At 46.3% G+C, this 24220-nt stretch overlaps 1 protein-coding gene across 5 annotated transcripts in view; it reads left to right on the plus strand.

The window, feature by feature from the left end:
• INPP5B (inositol polyphosphate-5-phosphatase B) overlaps positions 1-23496 on the plus strand; it is a 54747-nt gene extending 31251 nt beyond the window's left edge. For all 5 annotated transcript variants that reach the window (XM_070368390.1, XM_070368389.1, XM_070368391.1 and 2 more), the window contains 16 exons: positions 869-1036; positions 2172-2273; positions 3734-3848; positions 4467-4583; positions 5228-5415; positions 7054-7165; positions 9578-9687; positions 10584-10719; positions 12398-12508; positions 13703-13865; positions 16083-16318; positions 18746-18859; positions 20390-20474; positions 21128-21255; positions 22321-22432; positions 22672-23496. In XM_070368390.1, coding sequence (XP_070224491.1) covers positions 869-1036; positions 2172-2273; positions 3734-3848; positions 4467-4583; positions 5228-5415; positions 7054-7165; positions 9578-9687; positions 10584-10719; positions 12398-12508; positions 13703-13865; positions 16083-16318; positions 18746-18859; positions 20390-20474; positions 21128-21255; positions 22321-22432; positions 22672-22814 — 2140 coding nt within the window. In that variant the 3' untranslated portion in view covers positions 22815-23496. The remainder of the gene's footprint in view (positions 1-868; positions 1037-2171; positions 2274-3733; positions 3849-4466; positions 4584-5227; positions 5416-7053; positions 7166-9577; positions 9688-10583; positions 10720-12397; positions 12509-13702; positions 13866-16082; positions 16319-18745; positions 18860-20389; positions 20475-21127; positions 21256-22320; positions 22433-22671) is intronic.
• Positions 23497-24220: the final 724 nt, after the last annotated feature.

A 24220-nucleotide genomic window follows, 5' to 3' on the forward strand; every position in this document is an offset into this window, starting at 1 on the left:
TTAAATGGCATTTATTCAGTGTCAGAAATTGTCTCAAGTGTTTTATATATCTTAGTTCGTTAAGTAATTTCAACAAAAGGTTTTTGAGCATTAGGATTCTTTTATATAAATATGTTAAATTTCCCTTAACTTTATATTTATTTTTCTTTAACCTTAAATGTTGGCATTTGAATAATTTTTAGTATGGCTATGAAAACTACACAAATAATAATAAAATATAAATTTTACTGCTTTTCTCTTTTATTACAGATTATTCCTGTGGAGTAGAGACCCAGTAGAATTATTGAGTCAAAAGATCTAGACAGTTGTAGAGTCTTGTTACGTGAGACCCAGAGTCCAGAAAGAGCACTGTGTAAACTGAGTTCTAATGCACAGTCTGCCACTGTCCAGCCTCAGGAGTCATTCACGGTGCTAGGTCTCATTTTTCTCATTTGAAAAATGAAGAGTTAGATTAGATTATCTTCCAGGTTTCCTTCTGGTCTGAGATTCTATAAAGTTAATATTTCTGGACCAATGTATATAATCAACAGCATATAAGGGGCTTCCCTGGTGGTCCAGTGGTTAATACTCTGCATCTTCACTGCAGGGGGCTTGGGTTCGATTCCCTGGTCAGGGAAGTAAGATCCTGCATGTCGTGTGATGTGGCCAAAAAAAATATGATAAAAACTTTTTCTCTCTCTCTTTTTTTTTTAATCCCCGTTTTTTTTAGGCACATGGGCTTAGTTGCTCCACAGCATGTAGGATCTTCCCGGATCGGGGATCAAATCGGGGTCTCGTGCATTGGCAGACAGATTCTTTGCCACTGAGCCACCAGGGAAGCCCTGATAAACACTTTCTATAAAAACTTTTGTTTTGTTTGTTTTTCTAGACAGAACAAGTCCAAATCTGAAATAACCAACATGGTTCGCTCCTCCACTATCACGGTATCAGACAAGGCTCACATTTTATCCATGCAGAAGTTTGGACTGCGAGATACAATTGTGAAATCACATCTAATACAGAAAGAAGAGGATTATACCTACATCCAGAACTTCAGGTAGCTCACTGGATCTTAGACTGTTTCCACAGCAAAGTGATCGCTCAGCTCTCTGAAACAGAAGCTTCCTCTGTACCCTACAGAGTCACTCCCATCATTTTCTGAATGAGTGATTCCTTTCACTCTTCCTTGGCAGGCATTTATTCTGTGCCTTTTCGGGCCAGGCATCGTAGGAGGTGTGGTGTGGTGGGAATGACACAACTTGCAGCAAACAGTTGCAGAGATATTTGAAGATAGCCCTGTGTGGAAGGAGGAGAGAGATCTTGATTTTTGGTTATGCCTCTATGTATCTCTTGGTCATTTGGGGCCTTTGAAGAAAGTTGTTTGAATTTAAATTAATCACATGAAGTTAGTGACTGGTGATCTTTTTAGACAAAATGACTGAAAGTTCCATGAATAAAGGGTGCAGGTTTGCCAGGTCTTTTTAAATCACTGCACTGGGACTATAAGACAAAGTCATGTTGCTTCTAGAGATCAAGATACGAGTTGTTTTAGGGAGTTTGGGATGGACATGTACACACTATTATACTTAAAACAGATAACCCACAAGGACCTGCTGTATGGCACATGGAACTCTGCTCCATGTTATGTGGCAGCCGGGATGGGAGGGGAGTTGGGGGAGAATGGATGTATGCATATGTGTGACTGAGTTCCCTTGCTGCTTACCTGAAACTATCACAGCATTGTTAATTGGCTATACCCCAATACAAAATAAAAAGTCTCCAAAAAATTTAAAAAAAAATCGAACAACAGAAAAAACCCCAGTGAATTATCTGAACACTGGTATTGCTTTCTTTCCAAAAGTAGTTGCCGGGATACTTCTCTTTTCATTTCAGTAGCACGCACAGTACATAGTCATTTTGTGGATTGTGGCTCTCTAATTGCTATTAAAGCTAAGTAGAAATGTTCAAAGTGGGTCTCTACTGTCTGAAGTTATCACAAAAGCAACAAATGTCATGGCAGACTGCAGGTCACCCCTTGGTGCCACAGTCACTTGTCTAGGACAGCTGTGACATTTCTTAAGTCTTCAAATTCCAGCCCAGAGAGGCTGAAACCTGCCAGAATCAGCATCCAGTGCTCTCCCTGTCATGTCCATAGTCCTCCCAAGTGACCAGTTGATTGTCTTTGGCAACAGATTTTTTGTAGGAACGTACAATGTGAACGGACAGTCCCCCAAGGAGTGCCTCCGGCCCTGGCTCAGCCACGATACCCAGGCCCCAGATGTGTACTGTGTGGGGTGAGTGCTTCTCTTCTCGTTGTCTCTGCATTTTCCAGAATGTGTAGCTGTGGTTGAAGGGATGGGGGCATGAATCTGTAACTGAGACTTCGCAGCAGGTGAAGGGATTGAAAAACGAGCATATGCTCAATAACAGCTGCTCCTCTGTTCTATGTGCTTCCTCATAGTAAACAGATTTCTGGCACTATTAAAGTGATGTGCTTGGCACTGGAATGCTAATAGTTAATTTTGAGTGCAACCCTGTGTTAAAAGCATGCACCTTGAACTGAATTTTATTACTTAGACATTCAATGCTTTGTTGGTTACAAAGCAAAAATATCTTTTGTGAGGGAAAGAAGGTTAAAAGGAAAAAAAAAAAGGCCCCATCCAAGGACTTCCTTGGTGGTCCAGTGGCTAAGACCCTGTGCTCCCGATGCAGGGGGCCTAGGTTCAATCCCTGGTCAGAGGACTGGATCCTGCAGGCCACCTTGAAGATCCTTCGGGCCACAACTAAGACCTGAAAGTGAAAGTGAAAGTCACCAGTCGTGTCCAGCTCTTTGTGACCCCATGGACTCTACAGTCCTTGGAATTCTCCAGCCAGAATACTGGAGTGGGCAGTCTTTCCCTTCTGCAGGGGATCTTCCCAACCCAGGGATCAACCCAAGTCTCCCAGGCGGATTCTTTACCAGCTGAGCCACAAGGGAAGCCCAACTAAGACCTGGCAAGCCAAATAATTAAATATTTTAAAAGGGAGGGCCCCATTCATCAGTCTTTTTTTTTTTTTCCCCACACCTACTGTCTTCTTACCACTGTACCAAATGTTGTTGGGGAGGGAGAAGCAAAGACGCCTGGGTGGTAACATGTAAAGGGACTAGAATTTGGAATTTATAGAGAGCTAGGTTTCAATCTTGGAGAAGGCAATGGCACCCCACTCCAGTACTCTTGCCTGGAAAATCCCATGGACGAAGGAGCCTGGTAGGCTGCAGTCCATGGGGTCGCTAAGAGTCAGACACGACTGAGCAACTTCACTTTCACTTTTCACTTTCATGCATTGGAGAAGGCAATGGCGACCCACTCCAGTGTTCTTGCCTGGAGAATCCCAGGGACGGGGGAGCCTGGTGGGCTGCTGTCTATGGGGTCGCATAGAGTCAGACACCACTGAAGCGACTTAGCAGCAGCAGCAGGTTTCAGTCTATTTGCCGCCTGGTGCTTAGGTGAGCTAGTGATCTCGGATGTAAAGACTGGAGACTCTTCCAGGTACTTCAGGCTCATTATGAAGACGAAAAGGGCCACTGCTTGAGAAAGTACCTGGTGAGTTCCTGGACCTTTAGTCCTTTGTCTCTGAGTGTTTGTTTTCTTCCTCTTTGAGGGTCCTGCAGTTTAGCTAGAAAGGTAGGCCTTACACAGCTTCACCAATCTGAGAATGTGCCATCTCGCACGTTACCCTTCTCTACTCCCTGACTGGTTGCTTTTCCTGATAGGTTCCAGGAGCTTGATCTGAGTAAGGAAGCCTTTTTCTTCCACGATACCCCAAAGGAGGAAGAGTGGTTTAAAGCTGTATCAGAGGCTCTTCATCCAGATGCCAAATATGCAAAGGTATGAGAGGAGTCCGGGACCTTCTGACTTTTGTGTTGCCATGCAGGGAAATGCTAAGACAAATTTTCACTTCTGCGACTTTCATCAAAAGCCAGCCCTAATGGGTGGTGGTCCCTTCCCTGGTGGTCCAGAGCTTGAGACTCTGCCTGCCAATGCAGAGGACACAGGTTCAATCCCTGGTCCGGGAAGATCCCACGTGCCTCGGGGCAAGTAAGCCCACGAGCCACACTACAACTACGGAAGCCTGCATTTCTCGAGCCTGTGCTCCATAGAACCACTGCAGTGAGAAGCCCGCACATCACAACAACGAGTAGCCCCCACCTCGCAGCAACTAGAGAAGGCCCCTTCACAGCAGTGATGACACAGCCAGCTAGAAAGGAAGGGAGGAAGGAAGTCCTGTTGATGCTGTGATGTTCAGTTCTAGGAGAGGTTTCTCAGGTCTCGGCACCTGTAGGCTGCTGAGGTTATCACAGGGTGTGGTCAGTGAGTTGCTCGGGTAATTACCCTGTTTCCTGGTGTGGAGCAGGAGATATAGGAGTTCTCACAGCCAGCTTCCCGTCCACTTATCCTTTCACCTCCCCATTAATGCCGTGACTTGAACGCATGCCTCTCTGCCAGGTGAAGCTCATCCGACTGGTTGGGATTATGCTGCTGCTATATGTCAAACAGGAGCATGCCGCGTACATCTCAGAAGTGGAAGCTGAGACAGTGGGGACAGGAATCATGGGGAGAATGGTGAGTTCCTGGTTGGTACAGGGAGGGCCTTGGTCCCTAAGGTCTTGAGCCTGCTTCTCATGATACCACAACTACCTGTGTCCCAGCTTGAGGGTACTGGCAGCACGAGATGAACTGTCCCCTCATGCTGTAGCAGGAATTGATGGAGGAGGCCATTCCGAAATTGTATTTTAGTGACTTCCTGGCTGACTTGCCCAGTTAGCCCGCATCCTCACGGCCGCTCCGCTCTGAAGCCCCCAAGTGGGTCCTTCCATTTAATGCATGACCCATGTCGCAGAAGCTGTACTGGATCACCAAGGAAAAGAAAGAAAGAATGCTAATAATAGGTTTGCCGTTTTTCTTCTTGAAGCTGTTAAAGTCCTCCTTTTAGGTTCTACTGTGAGAGCTTAGCTTCCCAGGGGGAAGGGAGAGTGTGTGGCTTGCCTGCAATCTATTGCAGAGTGGACTCGCCTTCGCCGCTGGCCGCCTGGTCCTTCTGTCTTCTTGCATTTGTTTTCCCACCTATAAATATGTAACCCTGCTTTACTCATCTCCCAGGATTGTGACACAGACTGACTAAAAGAGAACATTTTGAAAGCCCATGGGTTTGAATGACTATCACAGTGAAGTTGGGAACTGTGCCTTTTCCGGGCTCCCTTTCACAGGGTAACAAAGGGGGCGTGGCCATCCGGTTCCAGTTTCACAACACCAGCATCTGCGTGGTCAATTCCCACCTGGCAGCCCACACGGAGGAGTACGAGAGGAGGAACCAGGACTACAAAGACATTTGTTCTCGAATGCAGTTCTGTCAGGTCGACCCAAGCCTGCCCCCTCTCACCATCAGCAAGCACGAGTGAGTCTGGCCTTCCACCCCAGGCAGTGTGCCGGGCTGCGCGGTCCAAGCCCAGGGCTCTCTGTTTCATTAGGTAGGGGACCGGGGGAGGCTTCCCACCACCTGAGTGGGAACTCTCAGCCAACTCTCGGTTATACAGGGATTACACCTCTTGGAAATTTTTAGTTTCCCAACTTACCATCTGGCCAACCTCTCGAATTTTCTCAGACACCATTTGTTCCTGGAAAATGTGTAAGATGTTTTTTTAACACAGTCCGCCTTGATGCAGCATCATGAGAAAAGCCACGCCAGAGCAGGCGTCTCGAGCGCAGGTTTTAGAAGTGTGGTTCAGGGTTCTGCTGCCTGTTGTCTGCAGAAGCATGTGCGGTCGAGGATGGGGCTGCATTTCCCAGTCTTCACGTCTTTTTCACCTCTTGATTCAACATTTTGGAGCCATGGTTGCAGCTGCTTGGGATGTCTTGTGCTAATGTTTGTTCTCTTTATTTCATTTATCTCCAGTACTTGCTCTCTGTCTAAACTCAAGGCATATTGGAATTTCAGGCTTTACAGTAACACTTGAAACTTACGCCCCTTCTTCTTATAACAAGGAAGAAGCCACTGGGGCTGTGGTGTCTGCCAAGGAGTACACAGAGCCCAACCTCTCATCCACCTGCTGCGTCCGTAGGACCATCTTGATTGGTGTGCTGGAAGCTGCCAGAATGGCTTTCCGTCTCCAGGGGACCTAGCAGGGACTGGGTCTTCCATTCTGCTGACCCGGCAGCATCCCAGTGTGTGAGGCTGCATGTCAGCTTGTCTGCATTTAGCTCGTGGGCGCATTCATTTTGGAGTGTGTATGCTGCCATGCGGCTTCTCTCATAACCCAGCTCTTGGCTTCACGTAGAGCAGTACTGGTCTCCCCAGAATGTGCAGTGTCACCTGGGAGCATCCAGTCATCGTGTTCCCAAAGCAGCAGGTGCAAGAAAACACCTGTCGAATTCTGCAGAAAGAGCCGGCCAGTAACGCAGTGGTGGTTAAACCGAGACACCACTGGGCAGGTCAGGCTTTGTTTTAGAGGAACTCTGCTCCAGAAACAAAGGCTAAGAGCATGCTTTGGGGGCTGGAGTGTGCATGGAGGCAGAGGCAGCATTGTGGCATCATCTGGCTTGGGGTCCCTGAGTGATTGACAGGACTCCCAATACTTGATCTTTCCCCATCTTCCCAGGAGAGGTAAATTATTGTCTTGCTTTTAGATCTTATTAGACTATCTTTCCAGCTGTGCTCGGTCGCTTCAGTCGTGTCTGACTCTTTGTGACCCTATGGACTGTAGCCCGCCAGGCTCCTCTGTCCATGGGATTCTCCAGGCAAGAATACTGGAGTGGGTTACCATGCCCTCCCCCCTTTCCAGCTGTATGGGAATAAAAGAGTCAAGGAGAACACAAGGCTGTTGCCAGTGAACTTGGACCAAGATAACTGAGTAAGAGGCATGCTAGAGATGATGTTAAATGGGATGGCAAGAGGAAAAGAGACCCTGAGCAGTCAAGTTCCTTCCCCACGCAGCTCCCAAGAGACTGAGCCTCCGGGCCTTCTGTCAGAAGCACACCGGATAGGGTGGGCGAAGCCCCTCCTAATCCCTGTGCCCTTTGTGCTCTGTCCCCGCAGTGTGATCTTGTGGCTGGGGGACCTCAACTACAGGATAGAAGATCCGGATGTGGAAAAAGTGAAAAAACTCATCGAAGAGAAGGCCTTTCAAACGCTGTATGCGTATGACCAGGTACCAGCGGCCACCCAGGCACTCTTCAGGCAGCTGTCGTTGCCCTGCCCCACCCCCCAGGGGGCACAGAAAGCCTGGCTGCCCAGCTCCAGCTCCGCCTCTTCTTCCTCATCTTGGGAGGGTTCCCTGAGGAGCTGGCGCCCGCCATCCCTTCCTTCCCTCCATCTGTGCTCCCTCTCCTATAGCTGTCTGCCCCACTGGTCCTGCCCTTGAGGTTTGTCTCCCCTGGAGGCAAGAGCTGTTCTCTTTCCCTCTGTCTCGTGTGTGCCCATTCATTCAGTCATTCAAGTTGGGGCCAAAAGGGAGCCAAGCTTCTCATCAAGACGATATTAGTCCTTTGTATATTTCAGATGATTTACTGATGTTTCCAGTGGGCCCCCTGCGCCCCCTGCCCCTCAGCAGACCTGTGCCGTGTGCGGGACCACTCTTTTTCTAAAGGGCTGTGTTCACTTCCATAAAGAATCCATTCCGTCTCCTGCTAGCCTCTACTGTTGTTTGGGTTATCATTCCTTTCTCAGAGCATTAGCTGTTTCCCAGGACGAGAGAAACCTGTTTCTCTCTGACCTTCAGGGTACTCCTCTCAAGAGATTCTGAAACTGTTCAAGCAGTCAGAGTTGTTCGGGATGTCACGGTCCTTTTTCTTTCTACCCTGTATCTCCCTTTTAATCATCTTTGTATTGTCGTTAGTCTAAATCTTTCTGTTACCTTTATTTTTCTCCCAGTGGGATCAATTAAGGGGAAAAAAATCCCAAGTCTGTTATGTCTTTCTTTATAGAATAATCTCTTTAGTGACCCATTTTTGTCTCCCATTCTTTTCCTTGGTAAATTAGTCTCTTTATTCCCCTTTTCAGCATTATCCCTTATCTGTCTTTTTTCTAGACTGCAGCATTCTTATTTCCCTGGGAGTTCAATACCATCTCTTCTTCCCTTCTTTTCTTGTCTCTCCTTAAGTAATAGTAACCAGTTTGTGTGTTGCCTTGCTTTCCAAATGGTTTCAAGATTTATATTTACCTGTTTCTTGTTTTTAATTTATTTTTTACTCTTCTTATTCTGGCCATGCTCAGTCTTTGCTGTGGTTTGTGGGCTCCAGGGCACGCAGGCTCAGCAGTTGCCACATGAGGGCTTAGTTGCTCTGAGGTATGCAGGATCTTAGTTCCCCCAACCAGGGGTCAAAGCCAAGTCCCCGGTATTGGAAGGTAGATTCTCAGCCACCAGACCATCAAGAAAGTCCTCATATTTACCCATTTAAGAGTCATCTTGGACTTCCCTGGTGGTCCAGGAGTTAAGACTGTGCTTCTGTTGTAGGGGCGTGGGTTCAATCCCTGGTCTGGGAAGTTCCGTATGCCATGCAGTGCATCCAGAAAAAAGCGAAAAGGAAAGAATCATCTTACACTATTTTAATTTCCTGTTGCTTTTTCCTTAATAGTATTTTATTTTTAAGGAATTCCTATTTGGGGGTTTGTCAACTGTTGTCCCCTGGATAGCTGACCCTTTCACCAAAGTTAGAGCTTACAGTTCGTCACCAGGCCACACAGCACCAAGCTTGGTGCTCCAGGGAGAGGGCAGGAACACCCGTGGTTTTTCTCTTTTGCTGAGAAGGAGCTCTTAGAACCAGTGCAGTGGCAAGGAGGCCAGTTACTATCGTAATGTGTCAGGCACTGTTTTAAGTTGACAGCTTATCTTTGCAACAATCCTGTGAGGCAGATTCTATTATAAATCCAGAATTTACAGATGGGGAAACCAAAGCATAGAGCTCCCCCCAGTTCATATAACTGATTTGACAAACCTCTTTAAAGAATTGTTTTAGTTTAAACTTAATTCATAATGGTTTGGTTATACCTGTACTATATATTTATACATACTTGGAGGTTCCCTTTTACTTTTTGGATTGTATCTTTACAGACATTTTTTAATGCAGTTTTATCCCTCTGTATATTGGAACACCTGTGCTACACAGATGATGTGTTTGATACCTGGAAGAGAAACTATATCCATAAACTAATCCTCCTAGGGGCATCTCAGTGCGATGGAGCTCAGGCCCCTCAGACGTGGATATGGTTTTATAAAAGAGCATTAAAAATTGTACAGCAGGCAGAATAGCCAGCATGCTCCTCTTCCTGGGAGTTAATTAACTCAAGGTCTTACAGAGTAATTTTCTTTCTGTTCTTTTTTTTTTGACACTGCAGTATGTGGGGTCTGAGTTCCCCAACCAGGTATCAAACCCATATCCCTTGCAGTGGAAGCATGGAGTCCTAACCACCAGAGAATTCCCACAGAATAGTTTTCTCATGGGCTTTTCCTTTGGGGTTAGGGTTTAGATTCCAGATTGGTTTCCTTTCTTCTGCTAATTCAAGGTTTGACCTTTTTATGCTGAGATTTTTTTTTTTTTTTTTAATTCCATCCTTTGTGTAGCTGAGAGCTCAGGTGGCTGCTAAGGCTGTCTTCGAGGGCTTCAGCGAGGGTGAGCTCACGTTCCAGCCTACCTATAAGTATGATACTGGCTCCGATGACTGGGATACCAGGTAGGTCAGAGGTTGCTTCGGAGGCTGAGCAAATAGAAACTCAGAAAGTTTTGGAAGTACTTTCCCTCGGGGACCTACAGAGGAAGATAGGTTTCCTGTCACTTCTTCCTCAGGTCAAACATTTTCTCTCAATATCTGTTCATTAAGCAGACTGCTTTCCTACACTTTTTAAAAAAAAAAAAAAAACTTATTTCTTTGCCTGGTCTGGGTCTTAGTTGCAGCACGCAAGATCTTCGTTGTGACAGACGAACTCTCTAGCTGTGGCTCATGGCTTAGTTGCCCTGCGAGGCATGTGTGATCTGGTTCCCTGACCAGGGAGCGAACCTGGGCACCCTGCATGGACAGCATGGAGTCCTAACGCCTGGACCCCACCCAGGAAAGTCCCCACAATAATTCTTAAGACGCATTTCCCTTCCAGCTATGCTTAGGGTGATGATTCCAATAGACTGAGCTTGTACTTGGTCATTAATGGTAGTTCATATTTTTATGAGAGCCTATGGGATGCTGTTCAGTACTTGTATTATCTCATGTAACCTTCTTAACAACCCATTGAAGTAGGTATGATTTATTATCTTCATTTTATAGACTGGGGAACAAAAGCCCCCCACCCCCAAATTTAAGATCCTCCCAAGCAGGCAAGCGTTGAAGCAGGATTTGAAGCCAAGCTGTAGGAATTCACGACCTGTTTTAACCAGCATCTTTTGAGGCCCACAGAGTGCTTACCCTCAGATGGCCTGATCCCCATAGGAAGGTGGAGAGCAGAAATCATCCTGAACAGCGTTTTCGCTCTGAGTGCTCACAGCTGTTTGGGGGTGACACCCGCAGAATACACGCTACCCCAGGCGTCAGGCGCCGCTGTGCCTCAGAGGGCTTTCAGTGTGGGCTTTGCGTTTCAGCGAGAAGTGTCGTGCTCCCGCCTGGTGTGACCGGGTCCTCTGGAAAGGGAAGAACATCACTCAGCTGAGCTACCAGAGCCACATGGCCCTGAAGACCAGCGACCACAAGCCCGTCAGCTCAGTGTTTGACATCGGGGTAGGTGGGCAGCTGGGACCAAGCTGCCATCATCCTCTAGGGAATTGGTCCCCACAGCTGAGACCACTTTTGTCTTTCTGGTCTCCTCCTCCCAGCTTGAGTGAGAGGAGGCTCCTTTTAAAAATGGTTTTAATTTAAATTTAATTCATAAATGTTTTATAGGCTTATACTTTATGTCTCTGCGTACATGGAAGTTCCCCTTTACTCTTTGGACTGTTTCTTTCCAGACCTTTTTCTATGCAGTGTGTCAGTATTCTATATATAACATAGAGGAAGTTTCTCCCTTTTTGTAAAAGAAATCTATCACACCCATGGTTCTGAGAACATCTTTTTCCCTCACTGGCTATTTTTTAGGAGATCTTTTCATGTCGGTAAGGGTAAGCTCCCTCCTCATTATTTTTAAGGGCTGTAACATGTTTCATAGTATGGATGAACCATGTTTGTATTGATAATTTAAGTTGTTTCCAAAATGGTGCTATGATATACATTGCTATAGTGACCAGCCTTCACATATATCTTTGTGTGTCAATATGAACATTTCTGTAGAATGAAATTCCTGGAGGTGAAATGAGTGGTTCAGAGAAAAATGTATTCTATTTTTATTTGAACCTACAAAATTATCCTCCCAGCATCCTTACCATTTTACTCTTCTGCCAACCATGGATGAGCTTCTTTTCCCACAGTCTGGCTAATACGGGGTTTTAGCAATCTTTTAAATTTCTACCAATCCAGTGAGCCAAATGAGAAAGATACTTCATTCTTTTAGATTATACTTCCTTGATTACTAGTGAAACTGAACATCTTTTTTTTTTTTTGTCGAAGTATCGTTGACTTATAATAAATATTTTTTTTAATCTTTTTATTTATGTATTCTCCACTTGCATCTCCTCTTCAGTGACTTCTGTGTTTCCTTGTATATTATCAGTTCTCAAGGGTGCAGGCAGAGGTGCCTCAGAATCCACAAGGGTGTGGGTGGCTTGAAAAAAGCCTAATGAGTGTTATAACTAAGGTTTTATTATTGGAAGATGACAAGAATTGTAATTCAAAATATAGAAGGGAAACCCTGACAAAAGCTTCTTGGCTGATGGAGCACAGGTTTAAAAAGCCTGTGAAATGCTGCTTTGACTCAGAGCCCTAGAGAAGCTCCCGCCTGCCGGCCTGTCAGCAGCAGCAAGCATAGCAGAGACAGGCAGGGGCGTCTCTCTGCCCTGGCCTCAGACCCTGCAGAACCACTCACCCAGCTTTCACCCCCGTATCTTTTTTTTCTGCTAATCGGGAAGCAGTTGATTTTATGAGAGGCTTTGCCTCTGGGGGACCCTTCTACGTCTACTGTTAATTGGCTTCTTTGTTCATTAATTAAATCTGTTTAGTATTCACTTTCTGCGTTGTGATCAACTGCTATTTCCCAAGGCTGTGAATGTCCTCTAAAAGCAGCCGTCTCCAGCCTTTTTGGCACCAGGGACCGGTTTCATGGAAGACAATTTTTCCATGCATAGGGAAGAGTTGGGGGTGGTTTGGGGATGATTCACACACGTTACATTTACTGTGTACTTTATTCTGTTATTACTACATCAGCTCCACCTCAGACTATTAGGCATTAGATCCTGGAGACTGGGGACCCTGAAAAAGAGAAAGTGGGTGAAGCCAAGGCACTAAGTCTCTGTTGTTTCCCTTCCAGGTGAGGGTCATCAATGAAGAGCTGTATCGGAAAACTCTGGAGGAGATTGTTCGCTCCCTGGATAAGATGGAAAATGCCAATATCCCTTCCGTGTCCCTCTCCAAGCGAGAGGTAGAAAGGATGTGATAACGCATCTGGCTCTTCTCTTTGTAGAACATAAATCTCATCTGCTAGGTCTCAGAACTCAAAGGGGCACCTGTCAGACTCCTGGACTCTATAGTCTTCCTTGATCGGCTGCTTCTAGACAAACTGAGGCTGATGATGCCAGCTGACAGGAGAGGGGGTGTTGGTTTAGATTTGGTTCACCTCTTGATCTTTTAAACCAAAAGCCTGCAACCTTTTGTGACTCCTGTATTTTACCCATCCATGGGCCCTCCATCGGAGAAGGCAATGGCACCCCACTCCAGTACTTTTGCCTAGAAAATCCCATGGATGGAGGAGCCTGGTAGGCTGCAGTCCATGGGGTCGCTAGAGTCGGATACGACTGAGCGACTTCACTTTCACTTTTCACTTTCACGCATTGGAGGAGGAAATGGCAACCCGCTCCAGTGTCCTTGCCTGGAGAATCCCAGGGACAGGGGAGCCTGAGGGCTGCCGTCTATGGGGTTGCACAGAGTTGGACACGACTGAAGCGACTTAGCAGCAGCAGCAGCATGGGCCCTCCATGAGTTAAATAAGTCACAGAGGATCCAAAATATGTTTCACTTGATCTTAGTATAGCTGTGTGCATTCTTGCCCTGGGTTTGTCTTCCTACTGATGCTTTGCTTTGAGATTGAGTCCAAAATGTGGGGTACCTATGAGTTGATGAGAGGGAAGGCAGTATGGAAAAGTAACAGGCATTGGGAGAAGTCAATTTAGGGCTAAAGATTTTTCAGAGAAGTGCCACAGTATAGATCATTCAGAATTGACAGTAAAAAGTCAATTAAATGAGGATTTATGGTGAGGGTATTTTTAATGTCCTAGATGTCCAGCTGCAGGGAAGGAGGAGCTTCAGTTTCACATTTGGGAGTGGAATGTGTGAAGGATATTTTGGGTATGGTCTTTGGGTATAGGAGATTTAAACTTGGATTCTGTTAGGGAATTTTTTGTTTTTTTTTTTGAGTTTAGGATTTCTGAGTTAAACACTAACAACTGGTCTTTAGTAGGAGCAGCTGTGGTCTCCCAGGTAAATACTTAAAAGTATGATTTGAAAGAGATGGTCCTTCGTTTTCTTCCCAGGAAGGGCAAGGATCACCCAGTTGGGGTGGTTGGGCAGGTTGCCGAGGAGAGGGCCCTGGTCTGACTGGTCCCGGGCTTGTCCCCAGTTCTGCTTCCAGAACGTGAAGTACATGCACCTGCAGGTAGAGTCCTTCACCATTCGGAATGGACAGGTGCCATGTCAGTTTGAGTTCATCAGCAAGCCTAACGAAGAGTTCTACTGTAAGCAGTGGCTTCGAGCCAGCCCCAGCCGAGGGTTCCTCCTGCCAGGTAAGGCCTCTGTCCCTGGCTTCCTGGTGGCTGGTTTGGGGAACACCCTACCCTGTCTTTTGCCCATTCTCCTAGAATAAACTTTTTGTTTCTGAATGTTTTGTTGTTTGCTTGAAGCTTTTTCAAAGCCCTGTGGATGTTCAGTTCAGTTCAGTTGCTCAGTTGTGTCTGACTGTTTGTGACCCCATGGACTGCAGCATGCCAGGCCTACCTGTCCATCACCAACTCCTGGAGTTTATTCAAACTCATGTCCATTGAGTCCGTGATGCCATCTAACCATCTCATCCTCTGTTGTCCCCTTCTCCTCCTGCCTTCAATCTTTCCCAGCATCAGGGTCTTTTCCAGTGAGTCAGTTCTTCACATCAGGTGGCCAGAGTATTGGAGTTCCAGCTTCAGCATCAGTCTTTCCAATGAATATTCAGGACTGATTTCCTTTAGGATGGACTGGTTGGATCTCCTTGCAGTCCAAGGGACTCTCCAGATGGAGATCCATCCATAGATAAGATGTAAAATAGTAAAGGGCCTGAGTTCACTGTCAAAAGTATTCTCAGTCATGTGGATGCTCTATAATTTCACACAGAAAACACAGTTCTGTGAAGCAGGTGTGGCTGTAACAAGAACCCTTTCACTTTCTGTCTCACTATAGTCAATTCCTAATTGTCTGCTCTTGTGGCGAAGATAATAGGGTGGTCATCCAGAAATTATGTCCGGCCTGACCACCCGTATCTCTCTCCCAGCTTCTCCTTGGCACTGTGTTATGCTGTGAAGCAAAGGGGTTAGCTTGTTTTGTGGTCAGTTCACATGTCATATACAGATGAGAGAGCTGGACCGTAAAGAAGGCTGAGCGCTGAAAAATTGATGCTTTCAAATTGTGATGCTGGAGAAGACTCTTGAGAGTCCTTTGGACAATGAGGAGATCAAAACAGTCAATCCTAAAAGAAAGCAACTCTTAAATATTCATTGGAAGGACTGATGCTGAAGCTGAAGCTCCAATACTTTGGCCACCTGATGTGAAGAGCTGATTCCTTGGAAAAGACCCTGATGATGGGAAAGATTGAAAGCAAAAGAAGAAGGGGATGGCAGAGGATGAGATGGTTAGATAGCATCACCAACTCAATGGACATGAATTTGAGCAAACTCTGGGAGATAGTGGAGGACAGAGGAGCCTGGCATGCTGCAGTCCACGGGGTCGCCAAGAGTCAGATACAATTTAGTGAGTGAACAAAAGCAAGTGGACAGTTCACAGTCTAATAACATGTTATATTTTCTACTGGATCCACACCTTCTTATTGTTTCTAGCTTGAGCGTCTGAGAAGGCAATGGCACCCCACTCCAGTACTCTTGCCTGGAAAATCCCATGGACGGAGAAGCCTGGTGGGCTGCAGTCAATGGGGTCGCTAAGAGTCGGGCACGACTGAGTGACTTCACTTTCACGCTTTGGAGAAGGAAATGGCAACCCATTCCAGTAATCTTGCCTAGAGAATCCCAGGGACGGAGGAGCTTAGTGGGCTGCCGTCTATGGGGTCGCACGGAGTCGGACACGACTGAAGCGACTTAGCAGCAGCAGCAGCAGCTTGAGCGTGAAGTGAAGTGAAATCACTCAGTCATGTCCGACTCTGTGGGACCCTATGGAGTGTAGCCTACGAGGCTTCTCTGTCCATGGGATTTTCCAGGCAAGAATACTGGAGTGGGTTGCCATTTCCTTCTCCAGAGGATCCTCCCGACCCAGGGATCAAACCCCGGTCTCACATTGTAGGCAGACGCTTTATCGTCTGAGCCACCAGGGAAGTAGAACCTAGCTTGAGCAGTGCTACCTAGAACGTGAATTTAATAGCAATTACCTATTCGTGTTTTTGTTTACTGTTTTCAATTCCCCTTTGGACCATAAACTCCTTGTTCACGTGTCTCTTGAGTGTGCGTATGTGCATGCTCAGTCTCTCCAATCGTGTCCAACTCTTGTGACGCTATGGACTGTCGCCCGCCAGGCTTTTCTGTCCATGAGTTTCTCCAGGCAAGATACTGGAGTGAGTCGCCAAGCCCTCCTCCAGAGGAGTCTCTTGAGTGCTGAGCATGTAGATTCTTGCTGGTTGGCTGATACCTCTTATTTCCTTCCCTAACTCTGTATGCCCGACCCTCTGCCAGCCCGTCTTCTCGCCCCCTTTCCTCTTGGCCTCCTGCCAACCAGCATTTCTTTTTACTTTTTTTTTTTTTTTTTAGATTCTGCCATTGAGATTGAATTAGAGCTATTTGTAAATAAGACCACAGCTACAAAGCTCAACTCGGGTGAAGACAAAATCGAGGACATTCTGGTTTTGCACTTGGAAAGGGGAAAAGATTACTTCTTATCTGTGTCTGGGAACTACATACCAAGCTGCTTCGGATCGCCCATTCACACGTTGTGCTACATGAAGGAGCCGATTTTGGACTTGCCACTAGAAACCATTAGAGAGCTGGTGAGTTACTTGCCACAAGAAAACATCTAGAAGGATGTAGCAGCCAAGCCAGTCAAGTGAGAGGCTCTCATGCCTGCCTTCCCAGGGACCTGAGGGTTCTCTAGCCTCCATGGTGTTTGCCTATGCTGTCAGATGTGTACTGCTGTGTATCGGACATCCTGACAGTTTTTTGTGGTTTCAAACAACAGCAAGTTATTGCTTCTCATGTGAGTTTCCATTGTGGCTCTTTTGCTGGTCTCGCCCAGGCTCATTTTTGTCAATGGCAGCTGTGCTGGCCAGAGGGTTCAAGGAAGCCTTCCTCTCTTTCTAAAATAATTTTTGTTTATTTTTGGCTGTTCTGGGTCTTGGTTGCTGCAAGGGCTTCTCTCTAGTCGTGAGCGGGGCCTACTCTCTAGTTGCGGTGCTTGGGCTCTAGGGTGTGCAGGCTTCAGTAGCTGCAGCATGTGGGCTCAGTGATTGCCGTTTGCAGGCTCATTGGTTGTGGCACATGGCCTCCGTTGCTCCATGGCATGTGGGATCCTCATGGACCAAGGCTGGAAGCTGTGTCTCCTGCATCAGCAGGTGGATTTACCACTGAGCCACCGGGGAAGCCCCTCCCTTACTTTCTTGGTGTTGGCTGCTCACTGGGCCTCTCCCTCACTATGGGCTCTTGTCATTCAGTAGGTTGGTCTGAGCTTCCCTCATTAGTGGCAAGAGTTTGAACACAGAAACTGTAAGGCCCCTAGTGGCCTAGCCTCTAAACTCAAATGGTACCATTTCTGCCACATTTTATTGATCAGAACAAGTTGTGAGGTCAGTCCAGATTTTAGGGACAGGGCAAGACTACCTCTTGATGGAAAAACTGTGAAATGTTTTGCTGTGTTTTTTGATCCTTCATAATATTATTAAAGAAATTCAGCCACAGATACCAAGATAATGCATGTCCCTGCCCCACAATAGTTATTTCTTTTCCGGTTTTAGTCATCACTTTTTTTTGTTTTGTTTTGTTTATTTTGTTGGCTGCGCTGCGTAGCCTGTGGGACCCTAGTTCCCCAACCAAGGACTGAACCTGGGCCCTCGACATTGAGAGCTCGGAATCCCAGCCACTGGACCACCAGGGAATTCCCTGTTTTAATCATCACTTGGTGTATTATCCTAAAATAATTTCCTGAGATCTAAAAAGATTCATATGCAGACTTACAGATATTGAACACAAAGTTATGGTTACCAAAGGGGAAGTGTGGGGACAGAGAAATCAAGAGCTTGGGATTAACATATACATACTTCTATATATAAGATAGATAACCAACAAGGACCTACTATATAGCACAGGGAAGTCTGCTCAATATTCTGTGATAACCTGTATGAGAAAAGAACCTGAAAAAGAATAAATATATGTATATGTATAACTGAATCATTTTACTGTATACCTGAAACAAACACAAAATTGTAAATCAACTATCATTTCAGTTCAGTCACTCAGTCGTGTCTGACTCTTTGCAATCCCATGGACTGTAGCACACCAGGCTTCCCTGTCCGTCACCAACTCCCGGAGCTTGCTCAAACTCATGCCCATCAAGTTGGTGATGCAATTCAACCATCTTGTCCTCTGTCGTACCCTTCTCCTGCCTTCAATCTTTCCCAGCATCAGGGTCTTTTCTAATGGATCAGTTCTTTGCATCAGGTGGCCAAAGTATTGGAACTTCAGCTTTAGCATCAGTCCTTCCAGTGAATATTCAGGGTTGATTTCCTTTAGGATGGACTGGTTGGATCTCCTTGCAGTCCAAGGGACTCTTAAGAGTCTTCTCCAACATCACAGTTCAAAAGCATCCATTCTTTGGTGCTCATCTTAATCAACTATAGTCCAATAAAATTAATAAAAAGTTCCTATGGAGATAATTTTAATACAGGGGAGCTAGTTTGGAACAGATTTTTGGCAATAGGTATGCTTTTCTTTTTCCTCCATTTCATTTTTTAATTTAGGGACTCCTGAACTCTCTTCTCTCCATTTTATGGATGAAAACAGAGGCCTAATAAGGGGAGTGATTTTTGTCACGGATCTGTGTAGTGAGTTAACCCTGGACCTCAACCTTGCTTTTGGGTTTTGGGATTCCTAAGTCTGTGCTCTTTTTTCACCAGACCACACCATTTCTCTGGTTCTGATGGTGAAAGTGCTAGAGGCAGGATGTTTGTTTCTAAGATGCTACATATTTCACCTGATTCATTGAAACTACTTGCCATAAGCCACTCCCAATTCTCAGGAGTCACTTTTCATACCTTGATCATGCCACCTGATTTCATTTTTGCCTGATGAGCATTTGCTTAGGGACATCAAAACGCTTCCCTTCTTCCATGGGTCTGCGTCCCTATACCCTGCGCTCTCCTGAAGCCAGCCTGGTGAAAGCTCCATTGGTGGGCCTTCTGATCATGCTTTTTATTTCTTTTCAGACTCTGATGCAACTCCAGACTGAAGATAATGGGAGCCAATTGGAGAAACCCATGGACATCCCCAAGGAGCTCTGGATATTGGTTGATTACCTGTACCGAAATGCCATCCAGCAGGTAGGTGGTGCTGAGGTATTCACACCTGACAGAGGCCATGCTGCCTTGAGAAAGAGCATCAGTCCTGAGAACTTTGGGCAGAAAACACCTTTCCCCTGCAGAACCTGTGGAACGCTGCTCTTCCACCGTGGAGGGGAGGTTGACAGGTTCACGTGCCACACTCCCATGGGGCCCCGCTATGACATATAGCGCCCGATTCTTCCTAGGGGAAGCAGCCTGGGAGGGCCTTCTGGGCAGAGCATACTCCCTCCCTGGGCCTCTGGGGTCCCCCAGTAGAAAGGCATCTGAAACCTTCTCAGAATGTCAGCCTGCTTTCCTTTGCAGGAACTCTCATCAGCTTCTAGGAATGGGAGGGGCTCACTTGTTGACAAGCCAGACAGGCAGGGGTACCCGTGCCGTCAGGCAGTGAGTCAGGAAGCCTGATTTCCAGAGTGGGTTGGGCAAGCTTCCTGCCATCAGATTGGTCAGTTTCACTGACTGGTTTGTCTGGGGCCCAGGGAGACCCATAGAAACTCTGATCTACTGCAGCTCTGCCACTTCAGAGCAGTGTACATTCTTAGCACAGTGTCTCTCTGCTTTTCCCCTCAGATTTATTGAGCATTACAGTGTCCCAAACTCTGTTCTAAGTGTTTTGCAGCACAACCTGATTTAGTTCTCATAGTAGTTCTCAAATGAGGAGACAGATGCTCAGAAATGGTGAAATAATTTGGCCAGGGTCCCAGAGCTGACAGATGGGCAGGATCGGGATTTAAACCCAGGGAATCTCTAGATGTCACCTTCTTAAGGACTGTGCTAGTCTACCTTCTCTTCAGAGCTCCTTCCAGGTGTAACTTTTGAGCAATACATATAATATTGTTACTGTTCAGTTATTGGGCATTGAGTCATTTTGTAAAACAAATGAATATACGGGATCCTAGGATTCATGGAAATACCTTTATTGCCATAACCTCATTTTCTCAAAGCACTGAGATACCTTTTTAACTTTCTCCATCTTATAAATGATATATCTTCTTTGTTTTTTTTGTTTTTTTTTTCTGGTTAATCCCTCTTAACACTGCAGGAACCACAGCTACTTTAAAGTTTTCCCTTCAGCTCCAGTACGCTTGCCTGGAAAATCCCATGGACTGAGAAGCCTGGTAGGCTACAGTCTATAGGGTCGCAAAGAGTCGGACACGACTATTTTAATAAATGTTTATTAAAAAAATAATAGTTTTCCCTTCAGTCAGATCTCCAGGGATCAAACTTGCACCCCCTGCAATGGAATCACAGCATCCTAATCACTGCACTCCAGAGAATTCTCTCATAATAGAAACATTATTATGCTCAAGACCTGTTGTGAGAGCATGACTGGGAAGGCCTGAGAGATGAATTAGCCACATCAGCCTACATCACATTGTCTACTGGGTTGATTCAAAAGCCTCAACATGCTCTCCCTTTCTGTACCCTGCTGGTGATCATGTTTCTAGGTCAGGAAATCATTGCTGACTTTCTGAGAATAGAATTATTTTGTGACTCTCTTCCTTTTTTCAGGAAGATCTGTTTCAGCAGCCAGGCCTGAGGTCGGAATTTGATCATATCAGGGACTGTTTAGATACTGGGATGATTGATAACCTCTGTATCCTTTCAGATGTTCGTGTGCCCGTGTGTATATGTGTGTGTGCATATGAGTAAGAGAAGTGAGCAGAAGGAAAGGGTGATATTTTAAGGCTCAAAATCAGACACTGTGAACTCAGCTGTCATGTTTTTCTTATTTAAAGTTTGCATAGAGAAGACTTTACAACCTTGCTGCTGCTGCTAAGTCGCTTCAGTCGTGTCCGACTCTGTGCGACCCCATAGATGGCAGCCCACTAGGCTCCTCTGTCCCTGAGATTCTCTAGGCAAGAATACTGGAGTGGGTTGCCATTTCCTTCTCCAGTGCATGAAAGTGAAAAATGAACGTGAAGCCGCTCAGTCGTGCCCGACTCTTAGCGACCCCATGGACTACAGCCTACCAGGCTCCTCCATCCATGGGATTTTCCAGGCAAGAGTACTGGAGTGGGTCGCCACTGCCTTCTCCATTTACAACCTTAAGCAACCAATATATCAGGAATTTAGGAGAGCCCAGCTAAGCTAACAGCTTGGCCCCTTCACGATGTCAGTCCAGCATCTGAGCACTGAGCAGAGAGCCTGACTGGGCACGCAGCACTCTGGCACGTGCTGGCTCCCAGGCCTTTTCCTAACAGTGACCATGGCAGCAGCGTCATCTATTCCTTAACGATGGGCCCAAAGCTGCTAGCAATCATTCTGTGGCCGAAGCCCTGCTGCTCTTCTTGGAGAGCCTGCCAGAGCCTGTCATCTGTTACAGCGCCTACCGCAACTGCTTGGAGTGTTCCGGCAACCTCGCAGCAAGTAAACAGGTGAGGGCGAGCGTGGAGCATTGCCGTGTTCATGGTGTAACCCTGAGTCTCATGGGGCCTACAGGAAAAAAGTGGCTACCATCCCCCAAATGCAATATCTTAGAAACTCAACTCCAAGTCTTTCCTTCCCAAACCCATTCTTCCTCTCATGTCCCTTTTCCTCTTAATGGCATTACCATGATTCCACTGACTCAGCCCAGAAAACGGCGTCATTCCTTCCTCCTCCTCTTCTCACCTCCCACATGTGCTATCCCCTTACTCTGCCACTCTCCTTCTTTCTTCCATTCTAGTCCCACTTTCCTTGGTTCAGGGCCCTGCATTCATGCTCTGCCTCTGCTAATTGGTTTTGCGAAGTGCCATTAGATCTGGGGTTCAAAAGTTCTCATCAGGTCCCCATTAGTCAGAAAGGCTCTCCACTGCCAAATAAGGATTTTCTTAAACCAGTATTTGGGACTGTTTATGATCTCACCTAGTCGTACACATAAGTAACCTGCTGGAGCAGAATAATCTAGAAAATATGCTAACAATACAGGTTCCCGAGTCTTACCCCACCTCCTCTGAATCAGAATCTCTTTTGAAATATATTTTGTGCAAGCTTTGCCACCAATTCTGAAAGGCAGACAGCCAGAGTACTTTTTGAATTCTAGCCTGATCAACCGTTCCAGGCTTAGGGCCTGTTCAGACAGTAGTGCTCTTACCAAAACTGACTTCTCACAATGGGTTCTCTCTTCTTATCTCACAGTTTTCCTTATCTTGCCTTTTTCTACACTTTCTTTTGCCCTAAATGCTCTAGTCCTTACCTCTGCAAGTCCAATCTTCACTTATATTCAAGACCCAACTGAGATGTTTTTGACTTTTGAGAACATGCAGTTAGAAATTTGACCTCTAAATTCACGTAGCACTTGATCTGTGCTTCTCTTTTGGCACCTGTGATGAGTGATCAGGGTTTTCTACACACAGTCTTTCTCATATACCTGGATCGTGTACAGTCAATTCCTGGAACATAACAGCCACTGGAGAAATAATTGAATGAACAAAAAGACATATCAATTCTCCCTCTCTCAGGTCATTACTGCCCTTCCTGCGTGCCACAGAAATGTCTTCACCTATTTGATGGCGTTTTTGCAAGAATTGCTGAAAAATTCAGCAAAAAATCATTTGGATGATAATATTCTAGGTAAGCCAAGGATGTGTGGAAAGCAGTCTGCAAACTGACTCATTACAAGAAGGGTGGTTGAGGAAGGTCCCAAGTCCACTGCAGTGGAACTAAAACCTCAAGCTCTGGGCAAAGTTTACCCTCAGATAGTTATTTTAAAGCAGAAACTATTGCCACGGGGGCAGCCCTCCCCACCCTTTAGAACACGAGAGTAAGTAGTACTTCTGCTGAATTCTGTGTTTTATGTGTTTTTCATGCAGCCAGCATATTTGGTAGCCTGTTGCTTCGAAACCCAGCTGGTCACCAAAAGCTTGAAATGGCAGAAAAGAAGAAGGCTCAAGAATTTGTTCACCAGTTCCTCACTCACCCGGAGCCTCTCTCTCTCCTCTCCTATTCTGCCTGAGACAGCCAGTTACCAGCCCCACCTGTTTCAGCTCCAGAGCTGCCCTAAGAGGATATGAGCCCACAGGGAAGCCTGAGTGGCAGCTGCCTGTTTCTTGAGCCCAGACCGCCCTGTCCACCATGACCATCACACTCAGTCCTGCTGTGAAGACATTGAGGGGAAATCCACCACAGTAAAACTGACATGCAGTGTTCAACTTTAGTTTTTTAACATTTTTTTTTTTTTAACGTTTAAACAGCCATACTCCTTGTGCTCAACCTGCTTCCAAGGCATACAGTGCCTTCCCTGTAGCTTGGGCCGAGCTCCCCACAATCAGATATTTGAACAAACTCTGGAGTCCTGAAGGATGAATGAGGATGCAAATACAAAGAATTAAATGGAAGCTGCTGGATAAACAGGCCACACAGCCTCTCCAGGTGCTTTCAGTGCTCTGTCCGAGGACATGGGTGTACCCATATGCAAACCCTGCCCCGCTTCCCACTCATAAATATGGCTCAACAACTCTGGAACTGGCCACTTAGCCTCCAAGGGCAATACAGTGGCTTGAAAATGAAAATGCTGAAGAAACTGGTGTTCTGGTGAAACAAGTGGAATTTACCAGGCCAACAAATCCTCCCAACTGTATATAATGCATTCCCTCTGTGTGTAATATATTTTAATGATAAATGTATTTTTAACAGTGGTTGCTTGTTTTTATCTTTTTAGAGATGGCAGGTCTCAGCAGCTGGACATTTGTGGCATAAGCACTGGGGGCAGCTGGTCAGGGGCCAGAGAGATACTTGCCTGGCAGTCTGGTGATAACAACCACTATTTACATTTTTCAAGGAAGAGCTAGTACAGGCATGGCCCAACCCCTTGACCCCTGATCTAATTTCTGAGGGTTGTCCCACGCTGAATAAGTAGCTTATAGGGAAGACGATTGTGGCTGATAAGAAGTTCCGACAGCTAGATCTAACAGGCATTTATAAGTCTGGAGCAGAATGAAAGCACGTTCAAAATCGCTTCTTGGAACACCACCACTCCTTGGCAGTGTACTGATTCAGATACGGGCAGGCTGTATGACCATGTGAACGGTTAAAGAAAGGGAATGGCCAGTAGGTGGCGTTACCTGGCCCGGGTGCGTGTCCGGAGGAAGCCGGCAGTCCTCTGGAGAAAAACCTGGGAGACACGGCCTGGGCAGGCGAGTGAAGAGGGACTTGGGCGTCTTAAAAGAGCCTGTGAGAGGGGGAAGAGGTGGCGGCGCCCTCTGGCCAGGCTTGGAATACTCCCCATTTCTGCCGTTTGGGTCCAGGATTCCTTTCTGGAGCCCTCCTGGCCTACGAACTTTGTTGGGTGAGGAGGGGAAGCTGGAGCTACAGGAGAAACGCGGGAATGCCACAGCTTTCCAGGTTTCCCCCTTGCGGTCC

This window comes from Bos mutus, chromosome 3 (genome assembly GCF_027580195.1).
Source record: "Bos mutus isolate GX-2022 chromosome 3, NWIPB_WYAK_1.1, whole genome shotgun sequence".
NCBI lineage: Eukaryota > Metazoa > Chordata > Mammalia > Artiodactyla > Bovidae > Bos > Bos mutus.